Consider the following 15,162-nt stretch of genomic DNA (forward strand, 5'->3'; position numbering starts at 1 on the left):
GCTCCACTTGGGGAGAAAGAGTCCTCATTGCAGTCTTTGCCATGATGTCTGCTACTGTATTTGCATCTCTCAAAATCAACCGAAGATCAGCACGCCATTTCCAAGACATGATATCTCGAATTTTTAACACCAAAGGATCAATAAACGCAGAGCAATCTTGTAAATTATTGACAATAGTAAATGCCTCCATACAGTCTGTCTCACATATAATGTCTCTTTGTCCCGAGTCCCATGCTAAAAGAAAGCCTCTCCAAATAGCAAACAACTCTCCTTGCAAAATTCTACGACTCTCAATCGTTCCCAGACAGCCTCGTTGCCACCTTCCCTTCCAATCTCTGCTAACACAAGCAAAACCAACTCGAGCACCATTGTCAGGATAGCTAGCATCACAATTAATCTTAAAAGTACCCACTGAAGGGGAATCCAAGAGCCACTAATGTGGAGGGGATAGACAGTCGTTGCAACTCAAAAATATTTTGGAGCTCCTTTTCCAAGGACAAAGCCATACCAATTACCTTGTCTATAGTCAAATGCTCATGAGGATGAAATATCTCGTTATTCCTCGATCGCCAAATCCACCAGAGACCAGAAAAGAATCTAAATGGGTGTTGTTTGTTGTTATGTAAGAACCAACTCATCAAATCCACTGGTTGATCGGAGATTCCTAAAACTTGCCAAACTAGTTGGGCTTTTGAACAATCCCGAATACAATGTAAAATCGATTCCTGGCCTGAGAAACATCGTGGACAGCTATCCGTGTGCGAAATGCCCCTCATAAAACGAAATGCAGCAGTAGGAATAGCCTCCCGAAGACATAGCCAGGCAAAAAATTTGTGCTTTTTCGGAACATATTGATGCCAAAGCCAAAGCCAATTACTCATATCCTCCCAACTAAACATCTTCTTACTAAGCCACAAATAACCACTACGAGCATCATAAACCTTTGAAGCCGTACCAGTCCAACACCAACCGATCTCTGAACCAACTTGAACATCCGGGTTGCAAGAGTTAATGTTACTCTGCAGAAATTGATTCAGAGGAGAATAGATATTCTTAAGATTTCACTGTCCAGATGACCAAAGGTCCAAGATCCTGAGATCCGAATAAAAAATATGAACATAATCCATCTTTTGACATAGTCGTCCCTCTTTTCTCCATTTAGAAAACCAAAAGTTCTGTTCCAAATCCCCAATGCACCAAATAAAACCTTCCTTCAGGATATCCCAGGCTCGACATATACTCTTCCAAACATAATATTCTTTTCCTCGAGACCGACTGAAATAATCATCCTTAGAAGAATAGTATTTCTCCGTCAACAGTTGAACCCATAGTTTGTCCAGATGGTGAAAAGGTTGTCAAACTAGCTTTCCAAGAAGAGCAATATTAGCACAAAAAAGGTCTCTAATTCCCAGACCTCCAAACTTCTTAGGGGTGACCAACACTTTCCAGTTAACTAGATTCAGACCTCTACCATAAGCTTGACGCTTTCATAGAAAGTTTCGCATCATGGATTCTATCTTATTAGTTACCCTTAAGGGAAGAGAGATACTTGCATGCGGTAAGTAGGAATCGCAGTCACTACCGAGTTGAGCAAACAGAGTCTTCCTGCCTTATTAAGCAATCTCCCTTTCCAGCTGGCTAGCCTTCCTCGAATCTTGTCCAGAACATCGCTGAAAGTTGCGCGTGTCACCCTAGAGTGATTAAGGTTCACCCCTAAATACTTGTCCAAGTTCTGGACGAATCTGATGGAGGACACTCCAGTGAAAATCTCTTTTCTTGTCGTTGAAACGTTCCTGGAGCATAGCGCTTTAGATTTCTCCACATTAACCTTTATCTTAGAGGCTCTGCAGAAATTTTTCAAAGCTACCATTACAGTTTGAACTTGATTGATTATTCAATGTGGGAGGGGGTTAAACCTATGATAAAAGTATGAAAAAGAAGTATGATGGTTTCTTATTAGAAAAATAATAGCTTATCCTCTTGGATACCATGGCTATGATAAAATAATAAAATTGTAAAAGAATAAAAAAAAGATAAAATTTTTTTATTGTGTTTAATGTAGAGAATAATGCTACTTATTTATACTAAATTGATCATGAATTTTTAAAATAGCTAAAATAACCAAATTTTTTAGATGATTCTATTAGAAAAAGATAAGCATAACAAACTTAGAAAATAATAAACATAACAAACTTGTGAAAGATAAGATATGATAAAGATAAGATCAAAATAAGTGATTTAATAATTTTCTTTACACATGAATTATAAATTTAATTTTAGTCAAGATGATAAATATGTTGTATAAAAATAAAAAATTATGAGTTCAACTATTAGTATTAACAAAATATTTTTTTTGTAAATTATTTTTATACTATATATAATGAAAATATAAGAAAGAATTAATTAAAATATATATTTAATTTTCTTTTCAAAAATACTCTTCATCATATATAATATTTATAAAAAGGTTTTTGTTAACTCTAATAATTAAATTTATCACTTTTTGATTTTAATATAACATACTTTTTTATGGATAATATAGCATACTTATTATATTATTATTATTATTCATATTTAATTCATAAAAATAAATAAATTAATAGACATATTAATTTTTATATATACAAAATAAAATTAATTTTAATATACTATCAATATAAAAATAATTTTATATATATCTAATTAAAAAATAATTAAATAATTATATAAAATATTTTAAAATATCATTACATTAAAATTAAAATAAAGCTCTTGTATTAAAAAAAAGCATTTGAAGATACACAACTTTCTCCTATAATGCCTGTACAATAATCAAAATCAAAATGAGCATTAATATTTAACACAAATCTATAACGTTAACCGCCCCAAAAAAAAAAAAAAAAGAATAATTTATTTTTCCGCATGCCATTAAGACTTTGGTTTGAAGTTTGAAGTTTGAACCGCTTATAGCACGGTTGCAGTTCAGTGTCGCATTCTCATATCACTCTCGTTGTTAATGTCAGAAGATTAGTTAATAAACAAACCTTGTGAATGGCAGCTGAATCGACCAGTTTTCTCTTTCGTTCGTTCTCGGCTCCGTCGGAAACTTCCGCCGCCACTCAAGAGGTAAACCTTTTTTATTTTTGTTTCAAAATCTCATCTTTCTCGCGCCTAGTTCTATAATTTTATTAATTTTTTTATTGATTTTATTTATTATGGCTCTGTTTTGTTACAATTAGAAGATTGTGAATCCGCTATCATTTAGTGTTTTTGGTTGTTGAGAAAACAAAGGAACCAGAAGAATTCAGTGAAGGAGAAGTTTTAGTGTATGAACAGTGTAACCGTTTTTTGTTAGGTTTGTTTGTGTTTTTAATTTTATTATTTTATTAGAATGGATTTTCCTTTTTTTCCCCATACACTCAACGATTTCTGTTACAGTCTTTAATTGGCAAAAATTTGATTCATATATATAGTGAACTTGTTAGCTATCATCTCTGTGGTAACTTTCCGGTGCCATCTTCTTTTTTATATTTTCGCCATGGTTTCCATCGCTCAGTTTGTGGATTATTCTGCAGTATCACCTCATATTGCTCTTAATGACGATTGGAACCAATCGGTAAAAATTCGTTGATTGTTGTTGAATTGTTCTATTAAGAATAATCCCTTAAAAAAAAATTGATGCATGTGTGTGAAAATTTGAATTTTTTAGTCTATGATGAGTTTGCCAATTGCAATTATTAATTAGTATTTATTATTTACCTTAGTTATTTAGTTTTTATCTTTTGGTTTTAGGGGGACTCCAAGAGGGTACTTGGTGAATCTATTTCTTTTGGGAGGTTTTTGTCAGAAAGTCTGAATTGGGAGAGATGGTCATCGTTCACAAGCAATCGTTATGTGGAGGAGGCCGAGAAATATTCCAAGCCGGGTTCTGTTGCTGCGAAAAAGGCCTACTTCGAGGCTCATTACAAGAGGAAGGCTGCGGAGAAACAGGCTGTCTTGGCTCAAGAAGCTAATGAAGCTTCAGGAACTTTCAATTCAGAAACACTGGAATCAAATTGCAATGACTCATCAGATGTTGCCGAGTCAAGTGCCGATGTGATTGTGGCTTCAGATGAACAGCCAGACAAAGAAGCTGATGATTGCCAAGTTGTTATTGATTGTACCAGTAGAAATAACCTTGATGTTGGACAAAGTGATTCAGGCATTTCCAATGTGCATGGAGAAGGGGACGGATCATATACTCACGTTATTACAAACGAAAGTTGTCTCATTACTGCTGATTCTAACCAGCATGATCAAATTGAAATCCATCAGAATATTGCTCTCCCTGGAGAAGAGAAGAAGTCTGATCATGTAAATATTTTCTTTCTTTGTATTTATTCCAGCGAGTAAATTTGTAACTGCAGCCACTCTAATGAAAATTTCTCCAATTGATGCTGCAGGGTGTCGCTGATGCGCAAGTTTTGCCTTTGCCTGCTGAAGGAACAGAAGTAAATTCTTCGCCAGAATTATCAGCTAAAACTTGTACCCCCCAGCAGCTTTCTCACACTCTTAATGAAAGGAAGGCTGCGGAAGCATTGCCTCCTAGAAGTGGAATAAAAAAGAAGTCAATCAGCATCTTGACTGAGAATCGTAGGCAAACTTCACAGTCACTCCACATGTCAATCAATCTTTCCTCGGGCAATGGTGAAACAAGCAAAACAGATGCACAATCCAGAAATGGCGTAAACAGCACCTTGAAAAGTAAGAAGGCTGCTGAAGTTTCAATTGAGAAGAAGAGACTAACCGGTCCTTCTGGTGCCAATAAAACAAGTATGACAGCTACTGCTACTGCAGCTGTTAAACCTAGACCTGTAAATCACACATTGAAGGGTATGAAGCCAGGCGAAGGCTCTGTGGAGAAGAGACCAACTTCGAGCTCACTCCGCAGATCACTCAATCTCCCTTCTAGCACAGGCAAAGCAACTGAAATGGCTTCAGTGTTTGATAAAAGAATTGAAAGGAATCATTGTAGTTTGCGCAATATTCCCAAAGTTCGTCCACTGGCATCTAACATATCAACTAAGGTATTAACTCTTCATATTTATATCTGTGGCTTTTCTGAGAATGAAATATACTCCTTTCAAGATACCATTTAAATGTTTTGACTACTGAAGAGATTTCTTTTATCCACTCCCTTTAGGTGTCTTGTGATTTCTCGAATCAAGATTCAGAAAATCCACCTTATCCAGGAAGAAGGTATTTTGTCTTTTGAACCTTTTTTTTTGAATTAATAATATGCTACTTTTACTGCTTAATATGGAGTTAATAAATTTCACTAACACGAAAATGTTTTCCGTCTCAGGACTGAAGAGGTACTTAAGTCTGTGTCTAGAGGTGTTGCTGCGAATGTGAAACTTCCCTCCGCCTCTTCTGAGTAAGTGCATTTTTAAAGTTGCTAATATTGTTTAATGGGCACTTTGTTGATTGCTACATTTTGCAACTCTCTGGCTGCTATTGCTTTTATGAACAAACATGTTGTCCTAATAAGTGTGATCCAGTAGAGATGTTTTATGCCTGTTTTGCGAATGTAAGTCTCAAATTGATAAATTCGAGTGCATAAGAATGTGTAAAGTTTACCTTCAAGGCAATGTGGCGATCTTATTATGCCTTTTCTTTTCATATATTTTGCAACAGATGCATGAAACCTTCTAGCAGCATCAATATTATTCCTCGACCCCCTACCATGTCATCACCGTTTAGATTCAGAAGTGAAGAAAGAGCAGTAAAACGCAAAGAGGCAAGTTCATATCTTTATACCTTAGCCATGATTTCTTTTCATCATCACTAAAGGTCATACTTACATTTCTTTTTCCATTTCTTTGTTTTCAGTTCCTTGAAAGGGTGTATGGAATCAAAAACAAAGAAGTTGAGAAAATTCAGTTTCAAAGGACACCCGAGGTGAGTAATTTATAAGGTTTCTGCTACTACGATCTTTGAACTATCATTGATTCATTAGAGGCATAACTGCATAAGCCAATATGAGATCTTATGTAAATCAATCAGTTGTAAGAACTGAATATGATCTGATATATAAGCAGTATTATCGGATGTTCTTTCAATCATGTGTTGTTCGTTCTCAACGGCAATAGCAACCCCTCTCTTTTCTCCTAAGAAGTTGATTAGTTTGTAACTACCTGTGCCTACTGAGTTGACATATTTAATTTGGATTTTACAGCAGAATAACATAAAGCATGATTTCAAGCTGGGGCAGAGCAGTGGCTCTAAACCCAAACTAAATCAGGACGGGCCTGGTGCATCGTGCTCGCCTAGTAATCAGATCCAAAAGGTGTGTTTCCATTCACTTCTAATGTTGCGAAAATGCTATAAACTGTGTACCGAGATAAACTCGATAGTCCAATAGCTTGTATTATCTATACACTATTTGCCATCTCAGTTACCATCTTAAACATTAACGTTATAGTTGATATTTTCTTTTAACTATGGGAAATGTTCCTATTCTAATTTAAATATTCATCCTTTTTCAGACCTCAGTGACACATAAAAGCTTTGGAAATTCATGGAAGCCTCCAATCAGCACCAACAATTCCAATCGTGCTACACAAAAACTCAACCGATCAACAAGGCACTCAGTAACTTCAATGACAAAGATCACACGAGAAAATGCTTCTCCAAATATTCAGCATTGAAGGGTAATATTGACCCTTGTGTTGACTTAGATCATGCTGTCTAACACAATACTGAGTCCACTCCATTTTCGGTGACTTCAACTTTGTATCAGTGAAAAGATCAGCAGATTTTATCTTTCTGATGTGTAGTTTCACAGAAGTGAAAATTTTGTATTTTAGTCTTAGTTTTCTAGTTATATCTATAGATTCTAGAATATGAATAAGTTTTTGAACTAGGAAGGGATAAAATGTAAATTTTCTGGCATAAAAATAATAAAGTAAAAAAAAAATAGTTGTATTGTAGACCAAATAAGAGGTTAACTTACATGGGAAAATATTCAGGCCTTTATTATACTTCGGTTAATCCAAAGTTGTAAAACATAAGAGTGAAGCAAGCTTATTAATTAAGATTAATGTTTGTAATCACTCATCATCACCAACTTTTTAATATATGCTTACACTACCCAAATCCTTAATCATTGGATAAAGAATACCCTAACCCTCATAATTGAAATCCCTTTAAAATAATATAGTTAGACTACATCCCAATAACATTAAAAAATTGTCCTTTCACGCATGAGTTTGAGTTTTTGTTTTTAAGATGCAGGGGAAGGGAAGGGGCAGAGGGACAGATCATGATATGAATAGACCTTGATCTATGACTGCATAATCTGCTGCTGAATCATAGTAATGAGTTGGAATTTCTGCAATAAGCCCTGGATCATAATACCCTATGTTCTGCAGGCTGAAGTTGATGTTAGAGCATTCCCCATGTAGCCAATTAAAATGCAGATCATCGTCCAACGGTAGCGAAACTGCATCCAAAAGTAGGTTTCTCTGGCAAAATTCCATATCCGAAATGCTGTTGAGGTTAGATGCTTGTGTTTTCAATCCCAAATTTGTAGTTGAAATTGGTGCTGTTGATGGATCATTCATCATAAGGCTTCCTGGTTCGATAGGGAACGTGTTGTTGTCAACTGCCGATCCTATCGAACTCACAGAACTCTTGTATTCACACTTGTAATCTGCACACAAAGGTTTTGTTTTGATGCATGCCGTGACCTCCTCCCCTGTCAAAGATGGAGAACCAATCGAACCAATTGATGGTGATTGATGATCAACTTGGATTTGGTGCTTCTTACCTGTTACTGGAAACTTGTGGCTTAAGTTACCCTCTAACTGAACAAGTGGCTTGTGATCTTTGAGTTGAATTTCTGGAACTTCATTCCAAGAGAATTGTGTTGGAATGGAGCAATCAATTACTGCTGTGTGGTTTCCTTCCGGCTCAAGAGAGTCAAAAGGTTGGTTCTTTCTCATCTTTTTCTCGGAAACAAAGTTTCTGATCATAGTTCTTCCTTTTTCTGTGGTGGCAGGCGGAGAAATAGTTCCGTTTGGATCACTGCTACCTTCATGAGTTTTGGTTTCCATGTTCTGAAGTTGCAGTGCTCCTTCTGAATAACTGCAACTGTCAATTGAAACATCATTTTGTTTATTGCTCACTGAGTTCTGAACTCCAACAAAACTCCCTAGATCTGTTGAGGCTAAATCCTGGTTCATTCCGATTGAGGAAGACGACTTCAGATCGTTCTCTTTTTGAAGCCGGCTTAGGTAAAGCCGATACTTCTGCACAACAAAAATATTCTTGTTGAGTGGGAGAAAAAAAGTGTTCTATACATGTTTCTATCTCAGATTTAAATAGCTTAAGGATATAAGTGTAAACATAGCATCACCTGCAAGTGGCTTGCAACATTTTCTCTAGTCAGCCAAGGAACATTCATGAGATCTAGTATTTTCTTTGGACCAACTTCTGCCAAAAAGAAAGGTTTCATCATGAATTTTTTTTTAGTATTTACTTAAACATAACTATTGAGTACTGTAAAATCTTACAACCTTGTAAGAAAACTTACTATCAAATCCAATTTGATTCACTGCTTTAACAAACTTCTGGTGAAGATCCACAGACCAAACTACTCTAGCTTTCTTTGTGGATGATGGATCTATCAATTCTCTGTCATCGTGTTTGTTATCTGCATCTTTTCTTTTCTTAGTTGAGGTCATGTCTTCAAGGGCAAACAGGTTCCCATCATCGCATTGCTCCAATCCGTTTCTCATCAGGTGAATGCTCTCGAAACCTTCAAAACTCTCGAATTCTCTCGCCTCGTGTATCCTTTTCCTAAAGACATGCTGCCATATGTTTCGCAGTTCCTTCATCCTTATAGGCTTAAGCAGATAATCGCATGCTCCGTGTTGAACACCTTTCATCACCCTGCTTGTTTCTCCATCAACGGACATCACTGGAGACAACATTGCAAATTTCAATCAATGTGATCAAATGATTTTAAGAACTTTTCAAGTGTATTATTCGATAGAGAACTGACTAATCACAGGAAGATCCATCTCAAGTCCAACATGCTCTAGAAGTTTGAATCCATCCATGTCAGGCATGTTCACATCGCTGATCACTATATCATACCCGTCTTTCCTTTCGCGAAGCAAGTGTAGAGCATGCCTCGCCAAACAACATGTAGTCACTGAAGCAAATCAAGGAAGCAATCATAATGAGGTTGAGTTTTTATCTTCCTCCTTGAGCACAACTTAAGAACATAATGCATGTTGTTTGAGTTCCGAATCGCCAAGAGATAAACATCAAATAACCCTTCCACCATGAGTTAGCTTTTATGGTTGAGTTAGACTTGTTCATTTCTAAAATATATATAAACATTAAGGTCTCTATGACCCCTTGTATGTATGAAACTTTTTGCTTGCTACCAAAGAAATGCTAAATTTGTCTTTCTAAGAAAACCAACCAACAATCATGCACAACTTCATTTATTCAGATTAATTTTGTAAGAGCTAAACTCAGATGCCTATACTACTGCATCAATTATCCAAATGGCATAGTGTTCCAAAAAGAGAACTTCTTTTAGTAAACATGGTAACAGAGAATAGAATCACTAACTTATAAATTGTTCTGATTTTAATTACCCAACTTTTTCGTTTCTTATAAAATAAAACTTATCTTGAAACCTCAAATGACTAAGTTTTCAAGTAAAAAACAACATAAAATAATCTTAAAAGATTTTTTTTTTTAAAAAAGAGATTAAATAAAATGGAAAAATATTAAAATGTTCTCAATTTTAACATGTTAGACGAAAAAAAGGGAAAAAAAAACATCATTTCTATTTTCTATTAACATAACACAGTAAAATTCAGATAGTAACTTAGACCCAAAAATATCATTAAAGACAATCAAGAAAATTTCATATTATCAATTTTGGAGAAGCATAGTCCATAGCGCAACAATTAATTATTACTTCAAACTTAGCACATAATATATAAATAAGATAAGAAGAGTGGCATATATAGTTAGTGATGAGTTGAAAGAAAGAGTAGCAAGAAGAAAAACCTTCATAGGAACACTTCTTGAGCATCTTTTCAAGGATCCTAAGCCATGTTGGGTCATCATCAACAACAAGGACTCTTAGACCTGCTGGAAAAGCATCACGTCTTGGTGAAGAGAAGCAACCATTATTATTGTCCATGCTTCTCTGAGAGAGAGAGAGAGAGAGAGAGAGAGAGAGAGAGAGAGAGAGAGAGAGAGAGAGAGAGAGAAAGAGAGACTGAGAAAGTGAGAGGCCTAAGTAGTGCTTGTGTTGTGTTGTGAGTTCAAAAAAATATTTGGGTTGGTTTCTTTGGCTTATATCAAGGCAAATTCAGTTTAAAAAATTGTAAAATAAAATAAAGAATCAACTACCAAAATTATCCAAAATTATAAAAATAAAAACATTATATGGACACAAAAAATCAGCTACTAAATTAATCATTAAGTTATTGTGCATGAATATATGTGGTATTAACTTATTTTTAATATATTTTATATTTTAATATATATTTTTTTACAACCGGTTGAATTTAATGACTGATTTTTGTATACATATAGATAGTTATAAAAAAAAATAAAACTTTAAAATTACGCATAAAAATATCAAATTCTTTTAGACGTTTTGTCAAACAATCAATCATCTTTTGATGTAGCAAGTTGTTAAATAATTAATTTGTCTAAATGATTTTTTTTGGCTAGCGTTATATTCATATATTTGGATAATTTACTGCTTTATTTTAAAAAAAAAATAATAATAAACAGTGTGAGTGTGAATGTGAGAGAGAATGAGAACCAACGAATATGTCTCTTTTTTTTTTTTTGCGTGCTTGGTCCTAAAAAAACTTAGTACTATTTTCAAAGAACGTAGGTAGGAACTGGGAACATAGTAGTAGTGAAGGTGTTTTTTAATGTGAGTTTATAACTTTAGAGCCGAAAGATTATTATGGGAAGTGTATAATGTATAGTGTATAGTTTAGGACTATAGGGAGATACTGATCGGTCACTATAACAAGTTTGAATTCAGAAAATGACACTGAGGAAAAAAACAAAAGACAAAGTGGATGAGCATTGGGTCGGATGAAGAACACTGTTCAGATATACGAAGAAGGCATCAAAGATGGAGAATTATATTTGTGCACATTTTTTTTATTTTTCAAATTGATATTTATAGAATTAATTTAAGAAAAAGTATTAGGGAGTTAACGTTAATTCAGCTAACAAATTTAAAAATTAATCAACAATTTAATATTAAAATAATTTAAAATTAAAAACAATAAAAATATTAAAAAGAATATTTAAAAATAAAATAAAATAAAACTAATTTAGGACATAGAATTTATAATTTAGATTTCAAGATTTTAGATTTAAAATTTAAATTTTAGAATTTGTCGAGTTTAGTAAATAATAACAATATTTGGTGATGACAAATATGTTGGTGGTTGAGTTAAAAGTTCAATTGGATTTAATTCTTGTACTTAATGTTGCAAGCCCATCTTTCATTGTGAAGTCCAAACAAGGAAGACAAACAGTCCAATTAGAAGAACTAAATGCAACTAAGGCTACCAAATGAAAATGAGTTCATAATCCAACCCATTAAGTACCAAATTAGAAGAAAAGGAAAGCAAATCAAAGAAGTTAGGTCAAATCAAATTCAACATGCACAAGTTAAGTATAATCAAAAGAAAAAAGATAAATTGGTTCATTAACATGCAAGTCAATTGTTTGTTGATTCTTTCTGAACATTCATTTCGAGTAATATGAAGAAAGTGGTGGTTACATTTCTCTGCTATGAATCAATGACTAATATTAAAACTTAGGGCCAAAATACAAGGTTAATGGTTTTGATTTATCAAACTCATTGAGGATCTGTTACCAATAAAGCTGCATTGCTTAACTATGATTTCAAATCCCTATTTTTGGGGTTTGAGTAAAGAAAAAAAAAGTGAAGACATCAGCTGGTTTAAGAATAAAGTAGTTGACTTTGAAGAACAAGCAACCTCACTCCATACAAAAAGGAAAAAATTAACTTCAGTTTTGGCAAGGAGAGAGAACCCGAAATCAGAAAAGAGAGAAACTTTACAAATCAAAGTTTGAAGTTTTGGAAGCATTGTACCTACATAAAAGGGAGCATTCCACCAAGATGAATAGCTACGTTTGAGAGTTCAGAAACTGGGTTAAGTTTCTAGTGTTTGAGTTGTTCAATATCATCTTCTTCATGGTCTATCATTGATTATTTTGTTTGTATGTTGTATTTTTCCTTGTTTTTATTCAGTGATAAAAGATAAATAAGTGAAGCATCAAGAAAAAGCCATTGAGAGAAAAGGAAAAGAAAGAAATTTGGAGAGAAAAGCCAAGATTTATGTCATGTCTCTTTTAATTGTATTTCTGTTTTGTATGTTGTATTTGAGATGTATCCCTTGCTAAGTTGGGTGAGCACTTAGTATGTTAAGAGTCTAGAAAGTAACGTAACAAAGTCAAGTTTATGTTGAAGCTTGATTTGTCCCTGATAGGATTAGGATGAATTCTTAGGAATTGGGGAATATGTTATGCTTGAAAAGATAGTGAAAATTTCACCACTGTTGTGGTAGAGATTGGATATAGATTGCATTGCACAAGACAGCTGAACCAAGATATGTGACTGTGTCATCTTCTTCTTCCCTGTTCTGATTATGTTTTTCACGATTTATGAGATAAAATAAAATTGTCTCATACATAATCAATCTTGCAGTCTAAATAAAAGCAAAGTTTTATTTTCTGGTTAGAAGTATTACTATTCAAGATTAAAAGAAGGCCATATATTAAGCCTCCTTCTCTAGGGCATCAAAAACCTTCAGAATTTAGGGTGGTCGAAGACGGCCGCGAGGGGTGGCAGGTGACAGCGGGATGGCAACCATCGATGTGGTGGGTGATTAGTGGTAATGGGTAAAATTGTGGTGTTATGTAAACTGACAAGAATAATTTAAAAAAAATAGCCAGCAATTGGATTTGTTTGATTATTGGTCGAAATTGGTTGTTTTTTGTTAACTCTCTAGTGATATGATATTTCTTGTGGCTAAATTGATAAAATAAATTATATAGAGCAACCGTATTCATTTGTTGCCATAATACACTTAATAATTTTCTCGCAAAAAAGAGAGATAATGTGATTTTTCTCCCTTTGTATGCACTCATTTCATGTTAAAAAGTAAGTGTGAGTATGTAGTGTAAAGAATTAGTCCACATCGAAGAAAACATGGAAGAGTGATCGAGAAGCTGATAAGACGAGCGATCCATTAACTTGTCGTTTTAAAGTTTTGAGTCAGATGTAGCGTCTTCTTATCTTGTATTTTCTCACTTAATTTCTCTCCAAAGTCTCGTAATAGTCAAGAGCAAGGTTTTGAGAATCGGACCAGTCATCGAACTGCTCTAGTCACTAGTTCACTAGTTTAGTGGTCCAACCGTAGTTCAATTGAAAAAATCATTTTAGAATAAAATAATAAATAAATTATAGAACAACTCTCATTAACACAATAAAAAATAATCAATAAATCATCAGCACAATAAATATTATAGAAAGTGTTTATTGCTATAATGTAAAATCACATTACATATTTGTTTAATAGTTAATACATTAATAGTATTAAATGTTTTCCAATCATTCAATCAAATGTGTTTTCAGATGATGGTGAAAATTCATAAATTAAGTCATGTAAACCATCTTTAGAAAGATAGCATAGAGAAATTAAATCATATAAGATCAATTAATGTCAAACAAATAAATGTAGTACATACAATCACTCATAATCAGCATAAACTTGAAAATATGCCAAGCATTCTCCTTTTTTCTTCATAGATATAAGTAACAATTACAAGGGATGGAAAACAAATAAACTAATCAAGTTAGAAACATTGGCCCTAAAATTTGATGTAAAAGCCTCTGGAATACATTGAGGAAGAATTACAATATACACAATTCCTATCATAAGCATCCACAAAGGGAAAGTATTTGTATAAATTAAAAAACAGCATCTCTTATCAACACAATCAAAAACACCAGCAGCATAACAGAGGCAGAAATCAAATAAATCATTAACAAAAACTCAAAAAATAGCAATAAATAATCAACAAAAATCCTGAAATCAATAAATCATCAACAAAAATTCAAAAACAGTAGAGCTAGAAATTCAAAAATAGCAGCAGTAGCATAGTAAAGCCATTTTTTATCAATAATTTCAACAAAAACACAAAACTCTTGTAATCTTATCCATAATTTCACTTTCAAAAATCAAAAGTTCAGAACAAAGAATAAAAAACGTATTGTTCTGCCCAGTGAGCGCTGCCATTACCCTTCGACAGGGGTTAAGCGCGATAGATAGTAGGACGACGGCGAGAGCAGCACGAACAGAGAAGCCGCGGAAGGATGGACGTCGAGCCGAGACAGAATAGAATGAGCAAGGGGTTCGGACAGGACGAACAAGGAAGCCACGAACGAATGGAAGACCACGGATGGCGGCAGTCGTTTGACAGTGGTGGAACCATGGAAGGAAGCTAGGTTGCTAGGATTTTCACTTCTCAGTTATCAGCTTTGCTTTTCTTTCATTATTGAATGAAGAGGGGGAAGTAGGGGGAAGGAAACGCGTTTTTTTTTTCTTTTTTTAGTTAAACAAAACAACATCATTTAGGGAGAATCGGTTGGTTCTCGACCGATTCAGCATTTTTGGCCGGTTCTTATATTGGTAGTTTTAAGCATAGATCTGCACCGTTAGCATTGTCGGTTTTTTATTCGACCAACCGATCCGATCTAATTAATTTTTAGAACCATGATCAAGAGTTCTTTACGGTGACTTAAGATAATGATAAAGTCTTTAGCAAAATTGATTTTTGAACGAGAGTAAATTAAACTAATAGATAAAAAAAAGTTAATAAAATATGAGCAAAATTTACATCATTATGATTATATCAAAGAAGAAAAAAAAAGTCGACCACAATAGCTTATTATCTTTATCAAATTGATGGTCGTTGAAAAGAACAAATTTAATTAAATAATTTATAAAATATTTTATAATTATCAATATTTTAAAATTAAACTCTATTATGTTACATAAATAAACAATATACGTATTAACAATATGTTTGTTATATACGATGAACAAA

General features: G+C 33.8%; 2 protein-coding genes across 4 annotated transcripts; one reads left to right on the forward strand and one right to left on the reverse strand.

The window, feature by feature from the left end:
* Positions 1-2,954: 2,954 nt before the first annotated feature.
* On the forward strand, positions 2,955-6,965 carry LOC130955760 (protein WVD2-like 7). Of its 2 annotated transcripts, none has more exons than XM_057882717.1 (9): positions 2,955-3,105; positions 3,772-4,332; positions 4,422-5,045; positions 5,162-5,217; positions 5,324-5,395; positions 5,656-5,758; positions 5,851-5,919; positions 6,197-6,307; positions 6,507-6,965. In XM_057882717.1, exons 1-9 carry the CDS (start codon positions 3,031-3,033, stop codon positions 6,666-6,668), a joined length of 1,833 nt encoding a protein of 610 aa, XP_057738700.1. In that variant the 5' UTR covers positions 2,955-3,030; the 3' UTR covers positions 6,669-6,965. The 2 variants fall into 2 exon arrangements, with proteins under 2 accessions (XP_057738700.1, XP_057738701.1); XM_057882718.1 differs by having other exon boundaries at positions 6,200-6,307.
* An 87-nt stretch (positions 6,966-7,052) lies between these two features.
* LOC130955761 (two-component response regulator ARR11-like) lies at positions 7,053-10,280 on the reverse strand. 2 transcript variants are annotated; one of them, XM_057882720.1, is made up of 6 exons: positions 10,054-10,280; positions 9,026-9,178; positions 8,555-8,941; positions 8,378-8,454; positions 7,790-8,270; positions 7,053-7,717 (listed from the first exon to the last, which is right to left on the reverse strand). In XM_057882720.1, exons 1-6 carry the CDS (start codon positions 10,187-10,189, stop codon positions 7,281-7,283), a joined length of 1,671 nt encoding a protein of 556 aa, XP_057738703.1. In that variant the 5' UTR covers positions 10,190-10,280; the 3' UTR covers positions 7,053-7,280. The 2 variants fall into 2 exon arrangements, with proteins under 2 accessions (XP_057738703.1, XP_057738702.1); XM_057882719.1 differs by having other exon boundaries at positions 7,056-8,270.
* Between the last annotated feature and the right edge of the window lie 4,882 nt (positions 10,281-15,162).

The sequence above is a fragment of the Arachis stenosperma genome, chromosome 10 (genome assembly GCF_014773155.1).
Source record: "Arachis stenosperma cultivar V10309 chromosome 10, arast.V10309.gnm1.PFL2, whole genome shotgun sequence".
Taxonomy (NCBI): Eukaryota; Viridiplantae; Streptophyta; class Magnoliopsida; order Fabales; family Fabaceae; genus Arachis; species Arachis stenosperma.

Excerpts from the sequence above, each read along its gene's own strand:
- LOC130955760 (XM_057882717.1), top strand. The coding sequence starts at position 3,031 with ATGGCAGCTGAATCGACCAGTTTTCTCTTTCGTTCGTTCTCGGCTCCG. Across the intron at positions 3,106-3,771 it reads CTTCCGCCGCCACTCAAGAG|GGGGACTCCAAGAGGGTACT; the intron begins GTAAACCTTTTT and ends TTTTGGTTTTAG. Across the intron at positions 6,308-6,506 it reads CTAGTAATCAGATCCAAAAG|ACCTCAGTGACACATAAAAG; the intron begins GTGTGTTTCCAT and ends ATCCTTTTTCAG.
- LOC130955761 (XM_057882719.1), bottom strand. The coding sequence starts at position 10,189 with ATGGACAATAATAATGGTTGCTTCTCTTCACCAAGACGTGATGCTTTT. Across the intron at positions 9,179-10,053 it reads CAAGAAGTGTTCCTATGAAG|TGACTACATGTTGTTTGGCG; the intron begins GTTTTTCTTCTT and ends GATTTGCTTCAG. Across the intron at positions 8,271-8,377 it reads ATGTTGCAAGCCACTTGCAG|AAGTATCGGCTTTACCTAAG; the intron begins GTGATGCTATGT and ends TTTGTTGTGCAG.